This window comes from Manis javanica, chromosome 4 (genome assembly GCF_040802235.1).
Source record: "Manis javanica isolate MJ-LG chromosome 4, MJ_LKY, whole genome shotgun sequence".
Lineage (NCBI taxonomy): Eukaryota > Metazoa > Chordata > Mammalia > Pholidota > Manidae > Manis > Manis javanica.
The window spans coordinates 139,750,269-139,762,995 of record NC_133159.1 but is presented as its reverse complement, the minus strand read 5'-3'; the positions used below and the strand labels follow the sequence as shown (position 1 = coordinate 139,762,995).

At 42.9% G+C, this 12,727-nt stretch overlaps 1 protein-coding gene and 1 long non-coding RNA gene across 3 annotated transcripts in view; one reads left to right on the top strand and one right to left on the bottom strand.

Annotated features, from left to right (window-relative positions):
- Window positions 1–2,608, bottom strand: part of NLK (nemo like kinase) — a 156,591-nt gene extending 153,983 nt beyond the window's left edge. For both annotated transcript variants that reach the window (XR_005056980.2, XM_017660190.3), the window contains exon 1: window positions 959–2,608. Coding sequence is in view for 1 of the 2 variants with exons in the window: in XM_017660190.3 (XP_017515679.1) it covers window positions 959–1,416 (458 nt within the window). In the remaining variant the exon portion in view is untranslated. The remainder of the gene's footprint in view (window positions 1–958) is intronic.
- Window positions 2,609–2,870: 262 nt separating this feature from the next.
- The window catches only part of LOC108396846 (uncharacterized), a 35,549-nt gene continuing 25,692 nt past the window's right edge, over window positions 2,871–12,727 (top strand). Inside the window, exon 1 of the long non-coding RNA XR_005056981.2 lies at window positions 2,871–3,025. This is a non-coding gene — a long non-coding RNA (uncharacterized lncRNA). The remainder of the gene's footprint in view (window positions 3,026–12,727) is intronic.

The window sequence follows — 12,727 nt, the reverse complement described above, 5'->3', positions numbered from 1 at the left end:
CCACACCAGAATACTTAATCCTTAGGGGAGAAAAGACCCAGTTCATTCTGGTTTTGATAGAAACAGGACTCAACAATGATAAATACATTTTCTTATATGCCACTAATCTTTCGAAGGGCAAATAGACAAAATAGTGCATTTAGGAGGGCCTTAGATTTTTTTAAATATCCTAGCCCTAGCAAAAGTAGAGCAGTTTCATGTTTAAGAAGTATACTTCCTACTACAGCACCAACCAAGGGATAACAGCAACTTAAGAGGCACCAAATGACACTAAAACATTATACCGAATGTGGGCCACTGCATAGCTACAGTCTACTGACCTCATTTGTGGTACTCATGCGTGATGCTATATTTAATGCATTCTTATCAAAAGGCTAAAGCTACATACTTCCCAACTGTAGCTTTATGGTTTAAAATAAACCACTCCAGCAAGGAATTAACTGGTTCAACTACGAACCCCATGTTCCTTCTGGGGATCAAGATCACAAATTAAGGAATGAGAAGATGGAAAGGACAGCAAAGCAGTTGTGCAAAGCATATCCCAAAGACAAGACTACTATAAGCAATCAGGTTTGGATTCCGTTGTGACATTTGCTGCAACTGGGTGGACTGACTCAAACGTGAGAGATGACCAAGGTCCTTGAAGGAATAAACATTTCTTACATTCATCTACTGATCCTACCTTCAGTGGCTTGCTTAGGTTCTAAAAGGAAAGTTTGGAAGACGGCAAACTTATGTGTATTAGTCATCAGAGGGTGTTGCACCAAAATTTAACATGACTCAAAAGCATAAGCCTACACAGCCAACACATTAGGCCGCTTTACCACTGGAGTGAGGGTGGCTTCCTACAGCTGAGTTGATCTACTTCGATAAACTTGAAGGGAACGATGAGAGGTGACTCGTCCAATCACAACCATGAGAAGAAACCATGAGAAGCTGTGTTTTTCTTGATACTCACCAGACAACACCAAAGGCTCCATATCCAATAGGTCTATCCGGCTCAATGTCCAGCTGCTGCTGTGGATGGTGCGAGTGCTGATGGTGGTGCGCCTTAACTGTGGCAGCTGCGGCAGCCTGTACCTGAGCTGGGGCTGCTGCAGCCGGTCCAGGAGCCTGACCCGGTGCCGGTGATGGGAAATATGGCTGTTGCTGCCCAGGGTTTAACATGGCTGCAGCTGCGGCTGCAGCTGCAGCCGCCGCAGCTGCCGAAGACGTATGCTGCTGTACAGGGTGTACGGCAGCAGCCGACCCCGGATGAAGATGGTGCTGAGGATGGTGGTGGTGGTGCAGGTGCGGAGGAGGGAGGTGTGGAAGGTGGTGGTGATGGTGGTGGTGGTGACCTGCTGCTGCCGCAGATGTACCGCCATTGTAAGCCGCCATCATTTTTGCGCTGGCTCTTGCGCCACAAATAGACATTCAAAGAAATGCCCTTTGATTGGAGAGCAAACTGGGTCAAGCTGTCATTTGGCCATTTAAAAATGAAGAAAAACCACTCACTCCACCCCAAAAAACATGGAGCGTAACTGGCTTTATGTCTTCATCAGTCAATCCAAACAAGTTAGAGGATCTTGATGTTTAGTTTTGGGGTGTGTGTGGAAGGGTGTGGACTGCCAAAAATACAAAAACAAAAAACAGAAAAGAAAAAGGAAAAGGAAAAAGGGTCCCCTTCCCTCCAGGTTTCCTGCCACAAGTGGGTACTAAAACTCCATCCTTAATTTGGGGGAGGTTCCAACTTTGAATGTGGGAATAAAGGCCAAACCTCCCGACTCCTTGAACTCCACACACGAAAAGGATCAGGTAACACACCACCCTTGGAATCTTGTAAGAGGGTTGACTCATCTACCCCTTCCATTCCCACATCCTTTTCTAAACACCTACCACCTCCTCAAAAATACAATTAAAAAAAATTCCAACCACCCCAAATGTAAAAAGATGGGGGGAAATTTCCTGGGAAACCAGCTTTCCCCCCCTCCAACTCAGGCCTTCCTACATCTCACCCTACTCCTATTCAAGACCTGATCGGAGGTGGCGGTGGAGGGGTGGGTAACTAAACTTTCCAGAACAGAAAAGAGCCAGGGAAGGAGGCAGGAGGGGATGAGTGAGCAGAGGAGGCGACAGGGCATAAGACAGAAGAGAAAGCGAACCGGGGCAAAGTAAAGGTAAGGAGGTGCAGGAAGGGATGAAAGAGAGGTGGGCAGCACTCGGACGCCCAGACAGAGGGAACCGCCCCGGGATGAGGTTAGGGTCCCGGGGCCAAAGAATAGGAGCCCCGCGAGGCGGGCGGGGTGCAGTCGGAAGCGGGCTGACTCCTGCCCCCGCCGCCGGCTGCTTCTGCTGAGAAGGGTTGGGGGGGAGAGCGGGTGGGTCCCCCCGCGCGACGGCCCCCGCAGGGCTCAAGGCTGCTCCGTCTCCCCCCCTCCCCCCCACCCGGCTTCCCGTCCCTGCGGCCGCTTTCTCCTCAGTCACTGCGGCCGCTTTCTCCTCAGCCGTCGCCTCCTCAGCCGCCGGTGCAGCAGCGGCCGAACTCACCTCCCCTGGCAAAGCCGGATAGAGCGGAGCCAGCGGCGGACACGCGCAACCAGCCGCTGAGGCCCCGCCCCCGCCTCACACTGACCGGCTGCCCTAGCCAATCCACGCCCACCTGTCTGCGTCCGCCTCCAATCCTGGGCCGGGAGATTCAGACAGGCGCACCGTTCGGCCAGTGGCAACAAGGTGTGGGTCTCTTGGGGAAATCCCGCCCACGACCCAGGATGGGCAGACGGAAAGACCAATCAAAATACAGAATTTGCCCTGACCGACAAAGCTAAAAGCAAATTAAAAACCAAAGATCTCTGTGACATTTTCTTTCGCCTCTCTCCTCTTTTCTTTTTCTTCTTTTATTTTTTTGGCAGGAGCAGGAAGCTGCGTGCTAATCCCGCCTGCAAAAGCTAGAAGAGAGGGTGGAATGAAAGAACAAATCATGAGCCGGGGACCAAGAACAGAACAACCAATCCTTGCCTTGAAGATGAAGTGGGCTAGGACTGGGGTAAGATAGACACTTAATTTGACAAATGGAAAAAAAGACTGATCTCGGTCCCACCCTTCAGATCTCTTAGGTCAGAATTGTGGAGAATTCGCTGTCATATCAGCGACGACATCTTCAGGGGGCGGGGGCCAATCGAGTGGGTGTGGTCTAAAGAAAGGGCGGGACCTAGACAAAGAGGGCGGAGTCCAAATCCTTAGGAGTAAGGTATGGAGAAATAAGGGGAGGCACAAGCGGTGTGCAGCTTCAGAAACTCAGTGTCCAAGATAACTCACCGAGACAGTCAGAAAAAACTCAATAGAGGGAAAGTTCATAGTCTATGGCTGGTATTCCACGGCTAACGCTGATCTAGGTAAAAAGAAGCATTATCCGCAGCATTCACAACCTTACTGTCACTGGACGATAAGGCCATTGGCAGGAGCTAAAACAAAATAATGAACTTAACCACAGAGATCGTAATTTCCTCCCATATTTTCTAAGTCAATAAGTTCTACTTATTGAAACTTTATTAAAATAACATCCTTCTTTCACTTTCACATGACCTAATTCATCTGAACTTTTTAAAAAATATGAAATAAGCTTACAGGACCTTATCCTTACTAAAACTGTGCCCTCAGAACCCTGGAGATCATTTTTTATTCCTTTTTTACCTGCCCACTTCTCCCCACCTAATCGATCATCAAGCCTTAAACACTTTCAAATATTTCTAAACACCACCCCTCCCAACCACCACCCTTTTTTCCCTAGTCTCCACTCTATTAACCAAATTTATGCCACTAGCATCTTTAAAGCATCTCCCTGCCTACAGGTTAGCTCTCCTCTAATCCACCCTCCACTGGGAGCATATCAATCTTTTAAAAATACAAGTGTGACCATATCCCTTCCCTTGAAAAAAAGGTCACTAAGTCTGAATAGTCTGATGTGATCTGGTTCCACCTCAGTGGCCTCATTTCTCACCTCCACCTTCTATATTTCAGACACTGCAAACTTCTTTCAGTGCCTCAAATGATGTGTTGCTTCTAAGCCTTCATGCATATCTTCTGCCCAAAACACTCGCATCCAACGTCCACTCCCCTAATTTATCATTAGGTCTTCACTTAAATTTCACCTTTTTTTTTCTGGAAAGCTTTCCCTAATGCTGTTGTAGAGTATGTGCCTCTATTACATATCTCCATGGCACTGCCTCCCTCATGGCACTGAGAACGCTATATTTTGTTTACTGAGTTTGACCAAGACAGAAAGCTTGCTACTCAATGTTCTATGCTTGGTTTCAAAGGTAGTGTCTAAAGGGTGATGACACTTAATAGAAATTTACATGAGCTTCTGATGTAGGTAAGTGGGTACCAATCCAAGTTCTGCCATTTACTAAGTCTATGACTTAAGAAATTTAACCGACTTTTCTCTCACTTACCTCATCTGAAAATGAAGATAATATATGTACCTTATCAAGTTGAGTTGAGAATTAAATGAGATGATGTACTTAAAAATTCTTAGCAAATAAATAAAAGTTCAATATATGTTAATTCTCTTTCCCTAGTCCCATCCTCCCATTAGTATTTGGGATGCTCTTCCAATTTCCCAATGTGAATCAGTCTCCTCCAAAGTTTGGTTTCCTAGAAGCTTCTTAGAAATGCAGAATCCCAGGTTCCAGCCCAGATATACTGAATCAGAATCTTCGGTGGGGAGGGAGGATGGGGTGTGTGGAATCTGTTTAATAAGCCCTCCAGGTGATTCTTAAACACACTAAAGTTTGAAAAGTACTGACCTAGAGGAAAGGGGCTGAGTTGTTTTAAACTTTGTTTACTTTTCAGCACTAGCATAGCACCGAGCACCTAGAAAGCGCTCGAAACATGTGAAATAAAGAAAAATATCCAATCCACCAGAAAATGAGGCATAATAAGAGCTATTCATTCCTGCCACAAACACTTATTGAGCACCAACTATATTAAGGCATCTAGGTTTCAGAATGGGGAAAGGGAGATACATGAATTAACAGTCTCTGCCCGTCAGGAGCTCTAAGTCTGGTGCAGGAGTTTCCAAAATGGTGTGTACACACTCCAGGTGATACACAAAGTGAGCCATTAGGCTCCTGGAAGAAATTAGTACAACTTCTATTTCTGCTTATTTTTTATGTCATCTTTTTTAAATCTCTATTTTGTCACTGTTTTATAGTGTACATAATATATGGAGAAGTGTACATGTATATATAATTAATAAATTTTAAAAAATACATAAGTTGGGGATTTATGCTCAAAAAATTTAACAAAAATACTCGAAAATCACTGGTCTAGTGACCATTTAATGTTTATGGTTTAGATCAGCTCTGATAGAAATATAATGGGAGCCATATATAAAATTTCAAATATTCTAGTAGTCACATTAGACAAGTAAAAGAAACAGGTAGAATTATTTTAAATATATTTTACTTAACTTAATATATCTGAAATATCATTTTAAGTATGTTATCAATGTAAAAAAATTGTACATATATGTATATTTTGATAATAAGTCTTCAAAATCTAGCGTATATTTTGCATTTACAGCACATTTCAACTGAATTAAAAATTCAGTTTCCTCAGGCACACTAGTCACATTTCAAGTGCTCAGAAGCCTCATGTGGTTAATGGCTACCGGATTAGATAGCACAGATCTAGATCATGGGTTTGAATCTCTACCCTTTCCCTTACTAGCTATGTGATCTTAACCTGTTATAGTCTGAATTTGCATGTCCATAAAATACAGGAGATCCCTGACTTCTTCAGTTGTGATGATTCAAATTGACAATCATGGAAAGCATGTATCCTGGGGCCTGCCTGGCCTCTCATCAGTGGCAGCAAGTGGGGAGGTTATTATTAGTATTACAATCCAAGGCAAAGTGTCCTCGGTGTCAGATGAGAAATGCACTTTGGGCACTGCTCAGCTCATGTCCCCAGCATTCCATCCATGTGGTGCTGGCCTGACAAACACCCAGTTCCCCTTAAACACATCACCAGGCAGTACATTATCCGGCCCTTTCCATTCCATTCCATTTTCAGGAACTGAGCATGATGAATGAGAAGTCGGAAGTGAGTCAGCAGGATAGCACTTAAAGCCTAAAAAAGCAAGCAGGACATCAGAATGCATAAGCAGGAATAGAATGTGGAGAAAGTGTGAGGTGATCTTCCCTTTCTTCCAAGAACTGGCTCCCCCCATGACTTGTCATTGGAGACTTTGTAGAACTTGGACCAGGCCTGGGAGGTTAAAGAACTACAAAGGGAACAGCTCACATTCACTAGTCCTGGGTGCTCCACCAGTATGTCCCATGTAATAAGTCATCACTACATTCCATTTTGCAAGTGAAGAAACAGACTCAGGTACACAGTGTAATTTATTGAACCACATGAAGCCCCACAGTGCACAGTCTCCCCACTGTTCCACACAGCTGGAGGGAATGGGTGGAGGAGGTGATACTATGGAGTACAGGGAAGAAGAGGCAGAAATTCTTCCACTTTCCAGCCTGAGGGTCAAAGGCTTCCCTCACTGGGTCCATATACCTTTTCAACATGTTTTGTCCAAACCCTCCATGGCATGAAGCTAGCACCACCTTGGGCCTTTCAGCACACACATACTTCCTCCATGCCCTGACTGCTCCCAGCAGGCCTGCAATATCCTTCTACCTCTTCTTCTGCCCAACTTCTATTCACTTATTAACAGTCTGCTGCTGTCTCAGATCTTTCATGAAACCTTTCTCTGATACTAGGCCCTCCGCATGTCTCCCTTCCCTGAAGAAACATAGATGTTCAAAGTCAGCAGCATTTACTGGAAACATAATGCAGTGAAAAACTCTCTAGCTTTGTGATTTCTGGTACTTAACACTCCTAAACTTTGGTATCTTAATCTGTGAAATGGGGGTACTAATACCTTTTTTTGTTTTGTTGTGGTATCATTATTATACAATTACATGAGCAACATTGTGGTTTCTAGACTCCCCCCATTATCAAGTCCCCACCACATACCCCATTACAGTCACTGTAGTAAGATGCTATAGAGTCACTACTTGTCTTCTTTGTGCTATACTGCCTTCCCCGTGCCCCACTTCGCTACATTATGTGTGCTAATCATAATGCCCCTTATTCCTCTTATCCCGCCCTTCCCACCCTTCCTCCCCAGTCCCTTTCCTTTGGTAACTGTTAGCTCATTCTTGGGTGTTGTGAGTCTGCTGGTGTTTTGTTCCTTCAGTTTTCTCTTTGTTCTTATACTCCATAGATGAGTGAAATCATTTAGTACCTGTCTTTCTCTGCCTGGCTTATTTCACTGAGCATAATAACCTCTAGCTCCATCCATGTTGTTGCAAATAGTAGGATTTGTTTTCTTCTTATGGCTGAATAATATTCCATTGTGTCTATGTACCACATCTTCTTTATCCATTCATCTACTGATGGACACTTAGGTTGCTTCCATGTCTTGGCTATTGTAAATAGTGCTGCGACAAACATAGGGGTGCATCTGTCTTTTTGAAACTGGGATCCTGCATTCTTTGGGTAAATTCCTAGGAGTGGAATTCCCTGGGTCAAATGGTATTTCTATTTTGAGTTTTTTGAGGAACCTCCATACTGTTTTCCACAATGGTTGAACTAGTTTATATTCCCACCACAGTGTAGGAGGGTTCCTCTTTCTCCACATCCCCCGCAACATTTGTTGTTGTTTATCTTTTGGATGGTGGCCATCCTAACTGATGTGATGTGACATCTCATTGTGGTTTTAAGTTGCATTTCTGTGGTGATTAGTGCTGTGGAGCATCTTTTTATGTGCCTCTTGGCCATCTGAGTTTCTTCTTTGGAGAAGTGTCTGTTCAGATCCTCTGCCCATTTTTTAATTGGATTATTTGCTTTTTGTTTGTTGAGGCACATGAGCTCTTTATATATTTTGGATGTCAACCCCTTAGCAGATATGTCATTTATGAGTATATTCTTCCATACTGTAGGATGCCTTTTTGTTCTATTGGTGGTGTCCTTTGCTATACAGAAGGTTTTTAGTTTGATATAGTCCCACTTGTTCATTTTTGCTCTTGTTTCCCTTGCCCAGGGAGATATGTTCATGAAGAAGTTGCTCGTGTTTATGTTCAAGAGAGTTTTGCCTAAGTTTTCTTCTAAGAGTTTTATGGTTTCATGACTTACATTCAGGTCTTCAATCCATTTCAAGTTTACTTTTGTGTTTGGAGTTAGACAGTAATCCAGTTTCATTCTCTTACATATAGCTGTTCAGTTTTGCCAACACCAGCTGTTGAAGAGGTTGTCATTTCCCCATTGTATATCCATGGCTTCTTTATCATATTTTAACTGACCATGTATGTTTGGGTTAATATCTGGAGTCTCTTCTGTTCCACTGGTCTGTGGGTCTGTTCTTGTGCCAGTACCAAATTTTCTTGATTACTGTGGCTTTGTACTAGAGCTTGAAGTTAGGAAGCAAGATCCCTCCTGCTTTATTCTTCCTTCTCAGGATTGCTTGGGCTATTCAGGGTCTTTTGTGGTTCCATATGAATTTTAGAACTATTTGTTCCAGTTCGTTGAAGAATGCTGTTGGTATTTTGATAGGGATTGCATTGAATCTGTAGATTGCTTTAGGCAGGATGGCCATTTTGACAATATTAATTCTTCCTACCCAAGAGCATGGAATGAATTTCCGTTTATTAGTGTCCTTTTTAATTTCTCTTAAGAATGTCTTGTAATTTTCAGGGTATAGGTCTTTCACTTCCTTGTTTAGGTTTATTCCTAGGTATTTTATTCTATTTGATGCAATTGTGAATGAAATTGTTTTCCTGATTTCTATTTCTGCTAGTTCATCATTAGTGTTTAGGAAAGCAACAGATTTCTGTGTATTAATTTTGTATCCTGCAACTTTGCTGAATTCAGTTTTTAGTTCTAGTAGTTTTGGAGTGGATTCTTTAGGGCTTTTTATGTGCAATATCATGTCATCTGCAAACAGGGACAGTTTGACTTCTTCCTTGCCAATCTGGATGTGTTTTATTTCTTTGTGTTGTCTAATTGCCATGGCTAGGACCTCCGGTACCATGTTGAGTAGAAGCAGGAAGAGTGGGCATCCTTGTCTTGTTCCTGATCTTAGAGGAAAAGCCTTCAGCTTCTTGCTTTTAAAAATGATATTGGCTGTGGGTTTGTCATACATGGCCTTTATTATGTTGAGGTACTTGCCCTCTATGCCCATTTTGTTGAGAGTTTTTATCATGAATGGATGTTGAATTTTGTCAAATGCTTTTTCAGCATCTGTGGGGATGATTGTGTGGTTTTTGTCCTTCTTTTTGTTGACGTGATGGATGATGCTGATGGATTTTCAAATGTTGTACCATCCTTGCATCCCTGGGATGAATCCCACTTGATCGTGGTGTATGATCCTCTTAGCAATACCTGTTTTGAATTAGAAAGTAGTATCTACTTTGATGTGATACTGAGAGGATTAAATGAGTTCGTGTGTTCATATACAAAACACCCAGCCCAGTGCCTGACACCAAGTAGCCACTCAGTACAAAGTGGATAGGTTCCTTCCCACTTCTATGCATTATTTATTGATCAGGTTTATTATTTTTTTGTCCTGGTATCTCCATTTCCAGTGCTCTTCAGTTTGGGCAACTGGGTTGGAGGATTAGATGAGATACTTAGCTCTTAATGAATTGTAAATTGCTGCTCCCATTTCCCCTCATTTATTTTCCTGTGCCCCTTCAGGCCCTCCAATCAGCCATGTGACAGGACATAAAGCTGTCAGTGCCCAAGTAAAAGCTGGAGGCTTGATAAAAGAAAGTGTGAGCAAGGTTGTAAACCTTTGAGCATTTGGTAGTACTGTGGACAAAGGGCGTGTCCACCATCAGCTACAGGAAGTCTTAGCAACCGAAGCCAGACAGGACAGTGGAAGATGCAGTCTCGTGGGGGCAATACAGTGTCAGGAGTCAATAGCAACTAAGATAGAGAAGAGGCATGGTAACAAACTGGGAACTGGGTAAGGCCAGACAAATCCAAATTCATGTGTTGTCCAGGACTTCCGAAGCCCTGGGCCTTCCTTCCCTACAGCTAGGCTTCCGCTCAACTCAACAACAAACTTAAGGTTCATGACAGTTCCCTTTGCACGTATCTGAGGGCTTTGGTCTCATCTTACCCCTCTTTGTCTATCAGTCCCTGGGTGGAATATTTGACCCACCCTAAGACCAAACCTTGGCCCTGACCCATGTACTTGGGAAGGAGAGCCAGGCAGTGTCCAACACTTTCCCCTTTCCCAGGTGAATCCGTGATGAACATTTTATCTTAGTTTTTAAAATATATATATAATAAAATCATTATGTTTAACCTTTTAGGTGCCCTGTATTCCTCTGACTTCTTAAGTCAATAAATGAAACTATAACTCACATGCACTGGACATACAATAGAATATGATATTATGTTGTATAATACCGTAAAAAAAATGTCCCACTGGCCCATTTTTAGCTTATACTCCAAATATACCAAGATACTTTTCATTTAAAAGGCAGTTGGGAGGAGACACATGATAGGATCTCCTGAGCTGGATAGCAGCTGACCACTGTCTGGTACCCACCCCATTTAGTATAGAGTGTGATCTGGGCATGAGGATCTCTTAAATCTTCCCAGTAGATTCTAAGGTGCAGCAAAGTTGGGAACCACCTGGGCTAAGGTGCCTCATGATAAACACACAGAAGCACGAAACAGGTCACTTGATTGCCTTTCAGTGACAAATAGAAACAAGAGTTAGATTGTAATACACACCTCCTCACATCAGTATATTTTCTCCTGCTAGGCAAGCTTCCATGGGAAACTGAGTCGTCAACAGAAGGTTGCTCCATAGGCATGGTCTCAGGCATGAGGTGGGTGGGAATGGGATCGTGGAGAAGAGGCTGTTGGTGCATCTGAAGAGTCAGGGCCATTGTGCCAGTGTAAATAAATGCATGACTGAAAATTCTTGGTGAGGCTGAAAACACTGATAAATTCCTGCTCTAGGATACCCCTCCAGGGATGTAATGACCCTTCTAGTAAAACCATCTTTATTCTGATTGGGTGGCAAGCACTTGATTTGCATAATTCTTCATCATTATACCTTCAGCTGTGCTGACTGAGCCCTAGTGATTTTGGCTGAAGTGTGCCTAAACCTCCACAGGGGATGTGGGGTAAGAATGACATTTTCTTCTATAGATGGCTGGCTGGGCCCCACCTCGGGTTCCCACAGCCCCTTCTGCTTATTTCTGTCGTGGTACTTATCACACCTATTACAGGTGTTTATTTGTCTGATGCTCTGGAAGCTCCCTAGGGCAAAGACCATGTTCCTATTTCTCTCTGCATCCCTGGTGCCCTGTGTTGGTTCTTAAGCTGAAATAAACTGAGCTCTTCCATCACATTATAAAGCATTTTAAACTTACTTTTCAAAACACAAGTAATTCACAAATAGATTCTTGTTTTAAAATTTGCAAAGTTTTTTATTCCCTTGATCAGCCAGTCCTACTTTCCTCAGAGGTAACCACTATTACCAGTTAAGTGTAAATCCAAATTAGACTGTTTTATGTGCATTTACACACACACACACACACACACACACACACACACACATTTAGAAATATATGGGGCTTTTACACACACACATTTAGAAATATATGGGGCTTTTCTGTGTGTTTTTAAAATAAATATTATATTATACACATAGTTTGTATAACATGCTTTCTCATGTAATGTTTTTGGTGATCTTTCCATAATAATCTATTTGTTGATCTTCATTCTTTCAAAATGGTGAATTTCAAAGGAGACCTTGAGACAAGGATTCAACAAGTACTTTATGTGAGAAGTCATCCCAAAAAATACCGGTAGAGGAATAGGGAAGTAAGACAGGAAGGAAAGGAGGCCAATAAAGGGTGTTTGATCAAGCAAGTCATCACTGTAGGTAACCAGAGGTCAAGTCCACTGGGGAGCTCTGTGAGTCAACATATGACACAAATGTAGAACCTTATTACCTAAGGAGAGCTGGAGTATTTATCCATCAATTCCCATCTACCATTGTTTTAGGGCTGCTTCAGAGAGGCACTGATTCTTCGGCACTTTTGGATTGCCATGCACCTGGACAGAGAGAGCTCTAGTGGCCAGAGAAAATCTTCAGTCAAGTAGATGCAAGTGCTAGCAGTTTGAGGTCAACTGGCATGCAGAGACATGGCAAGTCACAGGTTGTGTGGGTGGAGTACTGACAGGGTCTACTACAGAATGGATGTGACTTTATTAAATGACTTCTCATTTAATTTGCTTACATTTTTTAGCTTATACAAACAAACCTTCAGTAAGTATTCCATCCATGCTCCTTATGCACATGTGCAAATATTTCTTTAGGATAGATGCCTACAAGAGGGACCACTCATTATACAATGTTTCTCCCTAATTTTAATCTCCCAGGCTGGGGAATGTCTACTGTGATCCACGCTGAACTCCAGGCTGCCAGAAGGCAGACATCCTCTCTGCCTTAGTCCCTTAATCTTGCCTTTTCAGGAATTCTTCCAAAATTGAAGACCTGAGAACATCTAATGACCTTCCTACTGTACTGAATGGGATTTCCATAGCCTCATATTCTCTCCATAGTCTATCCCTATAACTTTACCCATGTCTTCTACCTTAAAAACCTGCTGCTGCTGGTTTATTCAGATTGTAAGTAGTACTGTAGTAATAAAAAATC